Source organism: Stegostoma tigrinum, chromosome 2 (assembly GCF_030684315.1).
Source record: "Stegostoma tigrinum isolate sSteTig4 chromosome 2, sSteTig4.hap1, whole genome shotgun sequence".
Taxonomy (NCBI): domain Eukaryota; kingdom Metazoa; phylum Chordata; class Chondrichthyes; order Orectolobiformes; family Stegostomatidae; genus Stegostoma; species Stegostoma tigrinum.
Window position 1 is genome coordinate 34,913,893 of NC_081355.1, and position 15,726 is coordinate 34,929,618.

General features: G+C 43.8%; 1 protein-coding gene across 1 annotated transcript in view; it reads right to left on the reverse strand.

Moving 5' to 3' along the window:
- Nucleotides 1-5,245, reverse strand: part of LOC125448673 (partitioning defective 6 homolog gamma) — a 51,895-nt gene extending 46,650 nt beyond the window's left edge. Inside the window, exon 1 of the mRNA XM_048524105.2 lies at nt 4,999-5,245. Within this exon, the coding sequence (XP_048380062.2) occupies nt 4,999-5,067 (69 nt within the window). The 5' untranslated portion in view covers nt 5,068-5,245. The remainder of the gene's footprint in view (nt 1-4,998) is intronic.
- Between the last annotated feature and the right edge of the window lie 10,481 nt (nt 5,246-15,726).

The following is a 15,726-nucleotide window of genomic DNA, read 5'->3' on the forward strand; positions in this document are numbered from 1 at the left end:
ACTCTAAACAAAAAGAAAATCGGCCTTCCAGTGCTGAAACCAATACCCAACATCTAGTCCTAAAACACAGTACCACAATAATACGTAGTTCATGACAACAAAGTCATATTTAAGGCATGGAATATGAAGTGCAGAATACAACCAAAGTTGAAAATTTATACAGTGCTGTTTATTTAACAATTAAAAATTATATATTACAAAATAAGCATTCTCCCACCTTAAGTGGAGAGCTCCACTTCAAGTGGTAATCCTCTTCCCGCACAGCTAGCAAAATAAAATGGAATCATAGCAGACTGGGCCAATCACCTATTTTTCAGCATGGATAGGTTGAACATAATTCTGGCAGAGGTAACCTTTGTTTCATAAGAGGATAGTTTAAGCTGTGGTGCTGAACTCTTAAGCATTGTATGATGTGGTTCAGAGGCTACACTTTGGCACGGCAGTGTCTGCCGTACTTGTTGTAAAGGAAAACAGTGGACTGAGAAAGGGGATGACTTACTGGCCTGATATCCCTGGGCCAGTTGAATTTTTTTATATCCACTCCCTTCCAAACAGCATCTAAAAGTCACATATCTCGCCTGCAGATACCTTCGTAGCAGATATGGGTACCTAGGACGTTGTGACACAGTGACCAATTAGCCCTACAGGAAGGTTCTTGGGCTGAACAACATGTGAACAATGATTTTTGCATGTTGCTATTTGTACTGAATATTACTTGCCAAAAGCTGCTTTGTGGTGTCACTGAAGATGTGGTGAAATCCACCCTGCAGCTTAAATAGAACAGATTCCATAATACCACAGCTCAATTTAGTCCCTAGGCAGATTCCTGAAATTTATTTGAACATATTTGTAACTAAGAATCCTGAATCAACTTGCACTTTCCATCAAATGGGACTGGCGGACTGCAGATAGGAAGGAAAATACAAAATACAGCATACACTGTGATATTAGTATTTGATGCTTCTATCCATCAATTGTAAACCAGAAAGGAATCTCAAACCATTTACAACTTGCACTGATATAATGCTTTTCATCTGGCAAAACATCCTGTGGCACTTCACAGCCACATTCTCAAACAAAATGTGACATGATTCCTTGCAATGAAATACCAAGTTAGGTGACCAAAAGAATGATAAAGTAGTACGTTTAAGAGATAAAGAAGCAAAACAGTTCAGGGAAGGAATTTGAGAAATTAGAGTTTCAGCAACTAAGGACATGGCTGCCACTGACTATAATCTAGAATACGCAAGAGTGAGGACTAGAGGAGTGCAGAGATCCAAAGTAAAAATGAAACACTGGGATTTTCTTGTAAAAACTGAAGCATTGCGATACTAGGAGTTAATGTAACTCTGAATTAGAGTGGGACAGCAAATCTTTGGATTTCCATTTCATAGGGGAATACAAGACTGTAAGTCAGCCAAGAGATCATTACATAGGTGAAGGAAACCAAAGCAAATTGCATTGGTTTTTCGAAGTAATTACTGGAAACATACGTTCATCCTGTATTGGCTATTAAACAAACAGTACAAGGTAGTGCAAGAGTTGATACAGGTGCTGACAATGAAGAATTGATATCATTGGCATAAATGCATATCTGACATTGTTTTAGCAACAGCACATACAGGGGAAAAAGGACTGACCCTTTAGTATTCCAGAGACGAGAGTCTGGGAGCACAAGGAGAAGCTACTGCAGGGGTTACAATATGGATGAATTGAAATAGAATCAACCAAGGACATTTTGTCTCAACTGAATGACACAGGAAGTATTCAAAGATGGTGCAGTCAATCAATTCAAAGGCTGAAAGCATGGAAAAAAGAATGAGGGATAGTTTCCTATGCTCATACTTAAGGGCATCACCTATACCTTTGCTAAAGCCATTTTGTGGTGTAGCAAGAGTGAAGGCTTGACTAGATGGATTCAAACAGATCTGGGAAAAGTCAGATAACGATGGGCTTCCTTATGTAGAAAGAGAAAGGCAGCAACTTGCTAAGAATTGGTTAAGTTTGCTTAGTGGTCTCATCACACATGTTCTTGTTGTCAACTGTGCCTTCATTCAGAGGTGACATCTATTCAGGCTTGTGAGTTTCTGCCTTGGATTTCATGTGATCCTACAGGCCAATTCTTGACCTGAGAGTCATAGGATACATAGAGCAAGACATCCTACAGGTCGACAGTGCAGGATTGGCTTCATTTATTTTGTTTGCCATCACCATTCTGCTTTAGTATTAAGATGTTTGGACTTAAGTCATGATGCAGCTCAATAGATACATTGTTACTATTTTGAATGATCAGAAATAAGCTCCTTCCAGTTATTAAGATCAATGTTGCTGCATTTGAAGGACAACTTTAGAATTTTTTTGTGGTGCTTCCTTTATTGCCCCCTAAAAGCATGGCCAAGAAATTTGAGAAACAGCATCTAATGAGACAGACAACAGTTTGGAGCTGGAGGAACATTGCAGGCCAGGCAGAAGAGTAGGAAAGTTGGCGTTTTGGGTCAGGACCCTTCGTAGAACGTCAACTTTCCTGCTCCTCTGATGCTGCTTGGCCTGCTGTGTACCTCCAAGTCACACTGCAATGTCTTGGACTCCAGCATCTGCTGATCTTGTTATCTCTATTGAGAGATGTTTTTGGCAATCGGAAAAATGTATCCACTACATCATTGTTGGCTTTACAGGAATTTATCTGAATGTCTGTGGAGTTGTCTTCAACAAAGACACTAGCATTTGTTCGATAGTCTTCCCATTGAGTCAAAGGATGTGGCCCAGACAATGACCGAGGAATTTATCTGGTGCTCCTATGTGTCAATGGTACACAGTCCTAGTTTTGCAAATTACAGGAGTGTAATTGAGCTGTATGAAGAATTTTGTTGGAAAAAGACACCGTGGATAGAAACTTCCACCATGGCATGTAGAAGGCTGAGCTGATGCAGCTGATTCTATTCGGATCTCATCATCAATGGTGGCCTTGCAAAACAGATGGTTGCAAATGTATGGGAAGTGTATCACTGTATCCCAGTATCACCTCTTCAACATATATCGAAGTTGGAATATTTGACTTACCAGGTTTAGATTGCTAAGAGCTTTGTTTTGGCAACAATCAAGATTAGGCAGAGCATGTGTATGAATTGAAGACTGTCTTGTAAATATGGCATATTATGAGAAATGACAGTGCACTCTTCTGCAATCTTCAAGTTATGTTCATGAGAGTCAGTTCAGCTGTGGCTTGGATTAAAGAATTTTCTTTATTTCACATAAGATGGCAGCTAATCTTGGATGAAGGGAATTGCACTGTTAGTTAGTCCCCACGTGCTTTACAGTCTATCTTATAGCCTTGCTTGATAATGGGCCAGATTCTCAAGATTGTTGCAGTCAGTGACCATGAAGTGATTTCAGGATTGTGAAGAAGTTTCTTGGACGTCAAATTCTTTGGAGAATCATAACTCAGTAAATTGCAAGGCTCAGTCTAAGTGCTTGGATGAATGCAATGCATAGTTCCTGACATTTTGTTACCGGGAAAATCAAAAACAAAGACCAGAAGCTTCTGTGGAAGATTTAAAGCCACTGGAAGTAAGACAATTCAGGTAAATGAGTCAGAATGTTCCCTGTATGGCCAAGAGGAAAACAGCTTGATAGTTTCCGCAGCAGAAGTCATCTCCCTTCTGGACGACAATTACCATAGTCTCTTTTGTGACTTTTGGGGGATGGCTTGGGGGAGATAGCCTTGAAAGTATCATCTGACAGGAAAGGAGTTATTGAAAATGTTCTTTCCAGCAATTACATCCCTTGGAAGGATTTTCATCCTGGGAATGAAAGAAGTCTTGTCCATTTGACCTTGGTCCACAAATGCCTTGTGGCTTCAAAAGATCTTTAAATGTCATGATGGTCAACATACTGTCAGATTTAATAGGCTCTCTCTTCTCTCTCTTTGTCCCTTTGTTTTCCAGGTTTGTCTTTGGGCTTCAGCCTCAATCTGTTGGGATGCTGTCTTGATGACTTTGGATGCTGAGTTGTCTACCAGGCAATGAATGCTATTTCTGTTCTAGGTGTTCACATATTTTACATCATTTTCATTGAATCAGTCTCAGTGGCAACAATATTTAAACCCATAGGCTGCATCCATTGTCCAAGTACAACTTTCAGCAAAATCTTCCATCCAGCACATTTTATTAAAATCACAAATCTTAGACAGCACATTAAATCAATCAAAATGGTGTGGTAATTACACACTTGAACTGCTTTGGTATCAAATGAATACCAACCAACAAAACATAAAAACTCCTCTTGTATCTAATTTCTCTTTCCTGATCTGATCCCACGCAAACAGATTCCGAGAAATGTCAAATAGTGATAATAACATAGAGAATGACAACGCTTCACAATGCGCAGGAAAGGCAGCAATTCTCCAGCAGCTGGGTTTAAGCGCCTGTGCTTGGTGGCCAGATCATGCCAGTTCCAGCACCTTTCCGGACTGCGAGAGAGAAGGCAAGAAGCACAAGTGGGTGAAACACACTCTGAAAGAGGCAAAGGACCCGAAACGTTAACTCTGCTTTCTCTGCTTTCTCCGCACAAATGCCACCGGACCCGCTGAGTCTCACCAGCAACTTCTGTTTGTGAACCATATTCCAGATGTTGGCCTTGAACCTTTTATTACGCGCCAGAGACGGGAAAAAAGCGAAGCCACAGGCTCATATCAACGGGCCGGAATATTCCATTCCTTCAGTTTTTTAAAAAAAGAAAAGAAAATCGAAGCAAGAAATTTCCGAAAAAAATTCTGAAAGTAACCTACTCTCCGTGTCCCATTCAGTTTACACCTACATGTTGCGCTCCACTTCTAAACAGGAAAGGGGGGGGAAGTAAGGGAACAGAATCCACAACGTAGTCGTGTAATAAACATTAAACAAACTGCGCCCACTTAAAGCCGCTGGCTCCGAGTGAAGGAAGACCCATTCCCCACGACCTGCAGTCTAGGCTTTTAGTTTGTAACTTTCACCCGCTCACCTTACTCTTCACTTCCACCGCCACCCTATCCAAACACTTCAGCGTGGTGGGCTTGTAACTTCTGTTCATTCTCCCTGCTAGTAGTTTTTCTCTTTCTCTGCGATGGGAACTCGCGGCGCCGAATCCCGGCACGAGCTGCTCCCTGCGTCGTTCCAATTGGAATTCGAAAGTGTTCCGAGAAGATCAGACCATTAACGAGTCTTCCTCCGATTGTTGTCGAACGGACTCAATCTCGCAAGCAAGCACCTACTTGCGCGCGCATACCCTTTCTTTCTCCAACAGTGTCTCTGGCACGTACCGATGTCATCGCGTAAAACCGTTAAGCTCCTCCCCCGAAGTGTCGTTGTAACATCGGAGTCTTCTTTCCAAACTGTAGTTGGCGTTGTATCGTGTGGCCACATCTTTAACTTTTTTTTAAAAAAACGATCTGTATGGACCTGTTATGCATGATATTACGTTCAGAGATGAGACTTGAACCCAGAATTCTGGGCCAAGGAATAACGTGGTCTGCATGTCCTGACACGAGAATTCCAAAACAAACTCTACTTTGAGCTCTGTCTTGACATGCAGCTACCGCAAGGGCAGATAAATTGCTTCAAGGACCTTCTGAAAGAAAACCTTTCTGAAAAATTCCAATATTCCCACTGATTTATTGGAATGTCTAGGCGTGACCACCCAAACCGGAGAAAAACACCTGTGAAGGTGGCAAATATTGAGACATCTCCCAACAGGCCCAAAGGGAAGTCAAGTGCAAACACCGGAAAAGGCCTGTTAAAGCCATGAACATTCCATCCATCGCTTCAGCAAACACCATTTTCTGCATCTGAGGAATGGTTTATGAGTCCACTCAGTATAGTCATCACACGACCCACACCACCGGCATGGAAAAAAAAGTTATCTTTGATTCTGACAAACTACCTAATCATTGAGATCATTGCTTTGAAAAGGTGGTTGATTTATCATGGTTGGACACTAACCTGTTGAAATCATGCCCACACTTCATAGGATCACCATCTTGGCTGGTGGTGACTGGAACAGAAACTGTTCGGAACTTTGAATGTTAGAATATTCACAAGTGACCATTAAGAAAGAAGAACTGTACTTAAATTACATGAGCTTTCAAGATTCCAAACTGATATAGCCAAGGAACAAGCAGTGGGTTGAAGTTTCTACTGGAAAGGAAAAAACTGATAGTTGGTTTGGCCAGCCAGAATAGGATCTTGGATGCACCACCAAAACACTCCAATTATATAAATGTAAGGTTAGTGACACTTCTTCCAAAACTCGGCCATAAAAAAAGTGCCATCATCAAGACTTATACACTACTCCTTGAATCTAATGAAAATGTTACATGAAAATCTCTATTCTGACATTGTTGGAAGCCTCAAAACCATCCCAAAACCAGAAATGAGTCTAGGGACTTTAATGTTTTTTTAAATTCAGAAATACACTTTATTCATAAAATATGTTTCTACACGTATGTAGTCAGCAAAGCAGTTCGGCTCTGTACAGAGGCATATGGAGAAACAAACACACATTGGAGTTTAGCATTATCCAGCAACCAAACCCAAGGTATTTCTTTCTTGTACAAGCCTATGTTTACATATATTTGAGGCACAGGGAAGTTCTGATAACTGAACAGACCCCCATTTAACTTTGGCAGAAAAACCTTAGACAGTGTTTTTTCCCTCACTGCGCCTTGACAGCAGCTGCCCCAAGCTTTAGAGTGAACCTCAGCACGTAGTCCTGGAGCTTGGATTGTGCCAGTCTGCAACAGTTGGTCAAGGTCAACTCCTTGCTCTGGAAGACCAATAAGTTTTGGGCTGACTAAGAAGCATCTTTCACTGAGTTGATAGTCCTTCAGATCGGTTTGTCTCGTGCATCACGGCGACAGACTGTAGAGCACATGTCCTGCATCGCGGTGCTGCTCAGGACAAACCTTAACAAGAACCATTGCATCTCTCTCCAGAATTCCTTTGTAAAGGCACATTCCAGGCAGAGATATATGCCAATCTCTATCCCCACCACAGCCACACTGAAGGCAGCTTGTTGTGGCATGGAGAGTCTGGACGTACACAAAGGATCTCACTGTTAGTGCCCTTCTCACCACCGGCCAAGTGATGTCTTGTTGTTTGTTGGAGAGTTCTGACGATGAAGTAGCCTGCCCAATGACTTTGTCAGTCTGTTCAGGGAATAGGGATCCTGTTGTGACACGATCCACCATCCCCTTTTCTCGCAGGATTTTGAGGATGCTTCATGCTGACCACTTCCTAATGGACTTATGGTCAAAGGTGTTTTTCTGTGCAAATTTATCCACATAGGACAGGTGATTCAGAACTACCTGGAACATTCTGTGGTGCTAAGGTTAGTCCTATCCTTCATAATACCACGGCAAGGTAGATCCTCAGAATATGTTGACCCTTGATGTTTGCATACTGAGGGTCTATGCAGAGCTTAATGCAGCAGCATGCAGAGGTGGTCATCAGGATGAGGGCAGTGTTGGATCTGTGCTTCCTCCCCTTATCCAGAGCTCTGTACACTGTGAATGTGGGCCATCTTAGATCTCCAGATGAAATGGAAGATGGCTCGGGTGACTGCAACAGTGCAGATTTGGGCAATGGGCTAGACCTGTGCCACAGACAGCAACAGACAGAGTACCTCACACCTGATGACCATATTTTTACCAGCAATGGAGAGGGAGTGGTGTTCCTAAAAGCCCAGTTTCTGGCTCACTGTGGTGATACACTCCTCGCAAGTTTTTAGTACAGGTAGAAATCTTACAAGCATTAAACATTTAGAAATATCACTTTATTCAAGCAAGTTCAATCTTAATTCCACAGGCTTTTCTTTGTCAAAGCTGGACTGGATATAATAAGAAAGATTTACTAGATTACTAAGTTCATTGCCTGTCACCTTTGGCCTTTAAAGTATTTTTCATCTCTTTTTTTTCCCCTCTCACCGATTTTATTCCTACAAATATACCTTTTCAGTTTAAAGTATTGGCAAAGATCTGTAGCTTGGGTTGTGGATGAGGTTGCTGACTTGCTCGCCAAGCTGGTTTGTTTTTGTTCAGACATTTCTTCATCAAGCTAGGTGACATAATCAGTGGAGCCTCTGAAGAAGTAATGTTATTCTACTCCACTTGAAAATTCCCCAAATCAATACTTCTCTCTATCCCCTATATTCTTGGACTCACTCATCAATCAAGAATCTAATAATCTCAGGCTTAAAACTATTAAATTGTTCTAACTCCACTGTTCTTTGGGAAAGAGAATTCTACAAACAATAGACCGCTCAAAAAAGTTGTTACTTAACTATATCTTATACAGGAGAATCCTTATTTGTAATAACAAGGTGTAGAACTGGATGAACATGGCAGGCCAAGCAGCATTAGAGGAGCAGGAAAGCTGACGTTTCAGGTCTAGACCCTTCTTCAGAAATGGGGGAGGGAAAGAGGATTCTGAAATAAATAGGAAGAAAGGGGGAGGCGGATAGAAGATGGATAAAGGAGAAGATAAGTGGAGAGGAGACAGACAGGTCAAGGAGGAGGGGTTGGAGCCAGTAAAGGTGGGTTAGGGAGGGGATAGGTCAGTCCAGAGAGGACGGACAGGTTGAGGAGGCGGGTTGAGGCTAGTAAGGAGAAGATGGGGTGAGACTTGAGGTGAGAGGAGTGGATAGGTGGGAGGACAGGTTAGGGAGATGGGTATGAGCTGGGCTGGTTTTGGGGTGCAGTTGGGGGAGGGAAGATTTTGAAGCTTGTGAAGGACACATGGAAACCCTGCAGCCCAATGGTATCAAAGCGAAATATGAGATGCTGTTCCTGCAACCTTCAGGTGGCATTGTTGTGGCACTGCAGGAGGCGCAGCATGAACATGTTGTTCAAGAAGTGGGAGGTTTCCCTGATGTAGAGGAGGCCACAATGGGAACAGCGGATACAGTATAACCACATTAGCTGATGTGCAGGTAAACATCTGTTTGATGTGGATGGTCTTCTTAGGGCCTGAGATTAGGGTAAAGGGGGAGGTGTAGGGACAGGTGTAGCACTTACTGTGGTTGCAGGGAAGAGTCCTGTGGTGTTGGGGGTGGTAGGGAGTGTGGAGTGGAGAAGGGAATCACAGAGAGAGTGGTCCCTCTGGAAAGCAGATAAGGGTGGGGGCTAATCTGTCTTTGTAGTGGGGTCAGATTGCAAATGGCAGAAGTGTCGGAGGACGATGTGTTGGATATGGAAGTTGGTGGGGTGGTACATGAGGACGAGAAGGATTTTTCTTGTTATTGTGGGGAAGGGGTATGAGGGATGAATTGCAGGAAACGGAAGAGACGCGGTCGAGGGTGTTTTCAACCAAAGTGGAGGGGACGTTGCAGTCCTTGAAAAACGAGGACATCGGGGATGACTGGGAGTGGAATGCCTCATCTCAGGAGCAGATGCGGCAGAGGCGAAGGAATTGGGAATAGGGGATGGCATTTTTGCAGGAAGGTGGGTAAGAGGAGGTGTACTGTAGGTGGCTGTGGGAGTCGGTAGGCTTGAAATGGATATCAGCTTCCAGATGGTTACCAGAGATGGAAATAGAGAAGCCCAGGAAGGATAGAGAGGTATCGGAGATGGTCCAGGTGAACCTAAGGTTGGGGTGGAAGGTGTTAGTGAAGTGGATGAACTATTGGAGCCCTTCATAGGAGCACAAGGCAGTGCCGAAACAGTCATCAAAGTAACGGAGGAAGAGGTGGGGTATAGGGCCAGTGTAGCTTCGGAAGAGGGATTGTTCCATGTATCCTACAAAGAGGCAGGCATAGCTTGGGCCCATGCGGGTACCCATGGCCTCCCACTTTGTCTGCAGGAAGTGGGTGGAATTGAAGGGGAAGTTATTAAGGGTGACAACGAGTTCAGCTAAGCGGATGAGGGTGTTAGTGGAGGGGGACTGGTTGGGCCTGCAGGACAGAAAGAAGTGGAGGGCCTTTAGGCCATCTGCTTGGGGAATGCAAGTGTCTAGGGACTGGAAGTCCATGGTAAAGATGAGGTGTTGAGAGCCAGGGAATCGGAAATTTTGGAGGAGGTGGAGAGTGTAGGTGGTGTCACGGACGTAGGTGGGGAGTTCCTGGACCAAGGGGGAGAAGATGGAGTCGAGATAATTGGAGATGAGTTTGGTGGGGCAGGAGCAGGTGGAGACAATGGGTCGACCAGGGCTGTCAGGTTAGTGGATTTTGGGAAGGAGATAGAAACGGGTGGTGCAGGGTTGGGGAAAGATGAGGTTGGAGGCTGTGGGTGGGAGGTCACCTGAGGTGATGAGGTTGTGGATGGTTTGGGAGATGATGTTTTTGTGGTTGGGGGTGGTGTCATGCTCAAGGAGGTGGTTGGAGGAGGTATCGGAGAGTTGGCGCCTGGCCTCGACAATGTAGAGGTCAGTGCACCATACTACAGCTGCACCTCCTTTGTCCGCAGGTTTCATGGTGAGGCTGGGATTGGAGTTGGAGCGGAGGGCTGAATGTTCTGTGGGGGAGGGGTTGAGGCGAACAATCTCACAATGGCAGTTGGAGATGAAGAGGCCGAGGGAGGGTACAAGGCGTAGGGGTGGCGTCCAGGAGGAGGGGGTGTATTGGAGACAGGAGAAGGGGTCAATAGAGGGAGGGTTAGGCTCACAATTAAAAAAGTAAGCATGGAGGCTGTGGAAAAACTGTTCAATGTCCAAGCGTGAGTTGTATTCATTGATGTTAGGGTGGAGGGGGACAAATTGAGGACTGACCATTCGCCCTCAGTGTGGGGGAGGTCTGGGGTTATGGTGAAGGCTTGGCAGGGTGAGTGCTACTGTCTCCTCTGGAGCTGCTGGCTGTGGAGGCAGTGGGCAGAGCGACGTCGGCTGTGGGCGAAGCAACGTCGGCAGTGGGCGGAGAGACATTGGCCGGTAAATCTTGGATGTTAGCGGCCACGACTGCGGCATCCTCGATGTCTGTGGTGTTGGCCTCCGAAACGGAGGCAACAGCATCAGCAACGGTGTCGATGGTGTTTGCTTACCAGAAGTGGCGTACACGGCGGGGGCGGATGTGACATCATCTGTGGAATCCATTGGTGCTCCGAAAGTGGCCACAGGGCCAATGGTGGCGTGCACATTGTGGGGAAGGCCCTGGGTAGGGTTGGGAATATGGGGGGTGGAGGTGGCCGGTGTTGGGTGGCAGGCACCAGTAAATGTGCTGTATTTACGGTTTTTAGTGTCTAATAAAGCCAAGTAGAATTGTGAGTTCAGGTTGTGGTTCCTGCAAAGAATTAAAAACAGGAGAGGTCCTTTGCAGGTCTGGCAGAGGGAGGCTCCAAGCTGGGGTAAGCTTAATTGTAGTATCTGGAGATGCTGTTGCATTGCTGCAAGTGTATGTTTGAGGAGTCTTAGGGAGAAACACTTCTGAAGGATATCAATGTTATGGATGTAGCAGTTGGGACCAAATTGGGAAGGCCTAAATGTAGACTGTACTCCATTGGGGATGATCCGGTTCCATAGGCAAGTACTCAGAAAAGCAATTTCGTTGTAGTACCTGGTTTTCTTCTGACGTGGCCGAGCAGTTTCAGGGCCGAAGAGATTACAGGAGGATTGCAGTGGGACAGAGATCCACTGAGATCTTTCGGAAGGGAAGAGGGTAACTTCTTCAAGGTAGCCATCCTTAGAAGAGGCTTCGCAGTGGGGTTAAAATTGTTACACAGATAGTAGGAAATGCTGATGCTGGAGAATCTGAGATAACAAGATGTAGAGCAGGATGAACACAGCAGACCAAGCAGCATCAGAGGAGCAGGAAAGCTGACGTTTTGGGTCTAGACCCTTCTTCAGAAATGGGGGAGGGGATAGAAGATGGATAAAGGAGAAGATAGGTAGAGAGGAGAGAGACAGGTCAAGGAGACGGGGTTGAAGCAAGTAAAGGTGAGTTAGAGAGGGGATAGGTTGGTCCTGGAAGGACGGACAGGTCAAGGAGGTGGGATGAGGCTAGTAGGTCAGAGATGGGGTTGGGGCTTGAGGTGGGAGGAATGGATAGGTGGGAGGACAGGTTAGGGGGACAGGTATGAGCTGGGCTGGTTTTGGGATGCTTTCGGGGGCGGGGAGATTTTGAAGCTTGTGAAATCCACATTCATACCATTGGGCTGCAGGGTTTCCAAGCGAAATATGAGATACTGTTCCTGCAACCTTCGAGTGGCATTGTTGTGGCACTGCAGGAAGCCCAGCATGGATATGTTGTTCAAGGAGTGGGAGGGGGAGTTGAAATGTTTCGTGATTGGGAGGCGCAGTTGTTGCGAAACTATCATAGGTGTTTCACAAAGCGGTCCTCAAGCCTTCATTTGGTTTCACCGATGTAGAGGAGGCCACAACGGGAACTGCGGATGCAGTATACCACATTAGCAGATGCGCAGGTGAACATCTGTTTGATGTGGAAGGTCTTCTTTGGGCCTGGGATGGGGGTGAGGGGGGAGGTGTAGGGGCAGGTGCAGCATTTCCTGCGGTTGCAGGGAAAAGTGCTGGTGGTGGTGGGGCTGGTAGACAGTGAGGAGCAGACAAGGGAGTCATGGGGAGAGTTGTCCCTCCGGAAAGCCGATAAAGGTGGGAAGGGATGGTGAAAGTTTCAGAGGATGATGCGTTGGATCTGGAGGTTGGTGGGGTGGTACGTGAGGTTGAGAGGGATTCTGTTTTTTTTGTTATAGTGGGACAGGGTGTGAGGGATGAATGGTGGGAAATGCAGGAGGTACGGTCGAGGGCATTTTCAACTACTGTGGAGGGGAAATTGCAGTCCTAATTTCTGTCTTGCCTCCCATAAATGGAACATCGTCTCAGGATCCACCCTAAAAGCCCTGAAGGTCTTGTGTATTTCACCAGGATCAGACCACATCATTTTTTATCACTTAAATTGAATGAGATGACTTTATAACTTGACAGTCTGAAGTATAAAGCCTTGTCAAACCAGTGAATCTATCAGGGGCAGAGATTAGCACATTTTACAACACTTTCTGCCCATTTGGGATTGAAAATTATGCAGAATATTCTGAGTTCCATACCTGAATTCCAGATATCCATTTTTGTGGCGCAAAACTCTTCTTTCATGATTTACAGCCCAGAGAAATGGACACAAACAAGCTTTCACATATATTTTTGTTTATTGTGGTTGGCGTGGTGGAATCTGTCACGCAGTATAAATAATGTAAGCTCCACTGCACTGGGGAGCCAGCATACAGATCTGTTTACAGTTGATGTTTCTCTGAAATGTAAACATACCACCTCCCTCACAGTATCAGGCTCTGCAATGCCTCAGTGCCATTGGCCCTGTTAAGGGAACCAGCACTCTCCATTTGCAATTCTAGAATTTAAATGTAAATAATCAAAATGACATTGAATTTACTCAATGTAGTGGTGTGATCTTGAAAAGTAAATACCAATAGCGACACTTGTTTGTTAAAGCTGAGAACCTCCATCTGTTTCATAGAGAAACAATTCAGGAAAGCAGTGGAATAAGTGTAATTCTGAGACTCACAACCTGGAATGCGTAGTAACAGGCCTTACATAGAATCTCTATAAGCATTCCATTGAGACAATAGCTGTGTAAGTGGGACAGCTCCACTTACAAAGTGCCATGAATATCTACCCAAGAAACAAATGTGTATGACTTTCTGCAGGAACTCTTTGGTTTAAGTGGGAAGTGAAGCAAAGCTGAACAGAGGCGTTCTCACCTTTCCTCAGTCACACCTTTAAAACAGATTATGAGATTACTACATTGCAGTCTATTGGCTCTTGCTGTGTACAAATTGCCACACTTCCTACATTATTTTATTGCATTAATCTTTTATTGCAGTAATTTTTAAAAAATTAATTCACAAAATGTGGGCATCACTGGCCATTGCCAGTATTTATTGCCCATTCCCACTTACCCAGAGGGGATGTTAAGAGTTAATTCCACAAACCAGGTAAAGACACAGGAAACCAGATAGGATTTTGCAATTATTTCCCGGTCATCACTGAACTTTCACCTCCATATTTTTATTGAATTCAGATTCATTTTCCAAGGGCAGGATTCAAAATTAGGTCCATGGAACATTACCTGGGTTCCTGGATTAATAGTCTAACAATAATACCACTAGGCCATCGTCCTCTAATTGTGAAGTGGTTGTGAAAGGTGCAATATACATTCAAGTTCTTTCTTTAAGGCCCCAGGTTGAAAGTATTGTTGTTTAAGCTATATGAATGGAACACTAACTTGTAGATGTTTTCCTAATCAACCTGTTCAGAAATGTTACTACGCCTGGAGCAGGTAGAACTTGAAACTTAGCATCCTCTTCCAGAGGTAGGGACACTACCACAATAACACAAGAGCTCCTGATATTATTCTAATATTCTTATTGTTTCTTAAGTGAGTTCAGCATCAATGTGCTGTTCTCAGCAAATTTGTCCAATGGTCAGTCACTTTCTGCTTGAGAAGATACTTGTTGAGAGTCAATTTTAATCCTATCCGACTGGCAGAAACTAGGTTACTAAGGAATTAAAAATGCATACACGCTCAATTATAATAAGATTTTGCTGTCTTGTGGGGGATTCCAGTTTTTCGAGTAGGCAACAGGAACACCAAGCAGAAGCCTGTGGATCCTGATTTAGAGATACAGGTCAGACTCTAACGTCACCATTAGGGCCAAACTGGAATTTTTTTACCACCAAATAACATGGGGACACCATTGTGCTTATCTGCCAAATTAGACTAGAAGGAAGATGGTTCCAGATAGGTAAAGGATTAAAAAGCTGGTTTTCTTCATATTCTAATGTTCCTTGTGTAGCCACGAATACTCCTTTAGACACCTCAAAGAAAGCCGAAGTTTTCATTGCTCTGGGCATTGTACCATTTGAGATCACAGGATCCTCATGCAGACATTCTAAGCCAATTACCTGAGTGATAAACAGTTTCTAGCAGCAACCTTTTACCAGCTAACATTGCACATTTTGCCTGTGAGCCAGCAGGACCTTTCCACCAATTGTAGGTTGTAGACTGATGGAGCCAATACATACAAGGCCCACAAATGATTTTCCATACACTTCATCTAATGACTACCACCTCATGTTAACATTCAAGCTTTGATCTCCCTTAAATTTACTCTTTACAATCCTGAATATTTATTCTTATATCCTGTTATCTTTTCCTCAATAAAGCATTTAGAATGTAGTTGTGATAGATCTAAAGAGCAGCCTTAACAAGGTAATGCAATAAAATAATGTAGCTATTATATATTTTGAGTGACAACCTTTAGGGTTAACTAATATCTGTGTGTACATACCTGCTGTATATTGCAACACATAAAATAAAGCATAAGCCAGAGCTTGTCTGTTCATAGCAGAGTTACAATTATGCCTTCGGTGTAATGGCACAGTAGCTTACTGCCTTCACCACGCATTAAGAACAAAGTTAATGCTTTTTTTTTAAACAGGGACAATCACCTACTTGCAGAATAGTTTTTTTAAAGTAAACCTTTCACTGTTGCCTGAATAAAATGATCTGGAAGATTCTGGAATTATTACTGTCGCAATAGCATCACATGTATGCGACGTGTCATATTGTAATATACATCATTATGTCATGTGTTTGTAAATAAATGAAAAAAAGGTTCACCAAACATTCTTCTTGAGAAAGTGTTCCTTTATTGAAATCTGAAAGGATATACAGCTAGCCTGTACATGTTCAGCTTGCCTGACTCTGAATGATTGCTTCCAACAGCTTTGAATAACT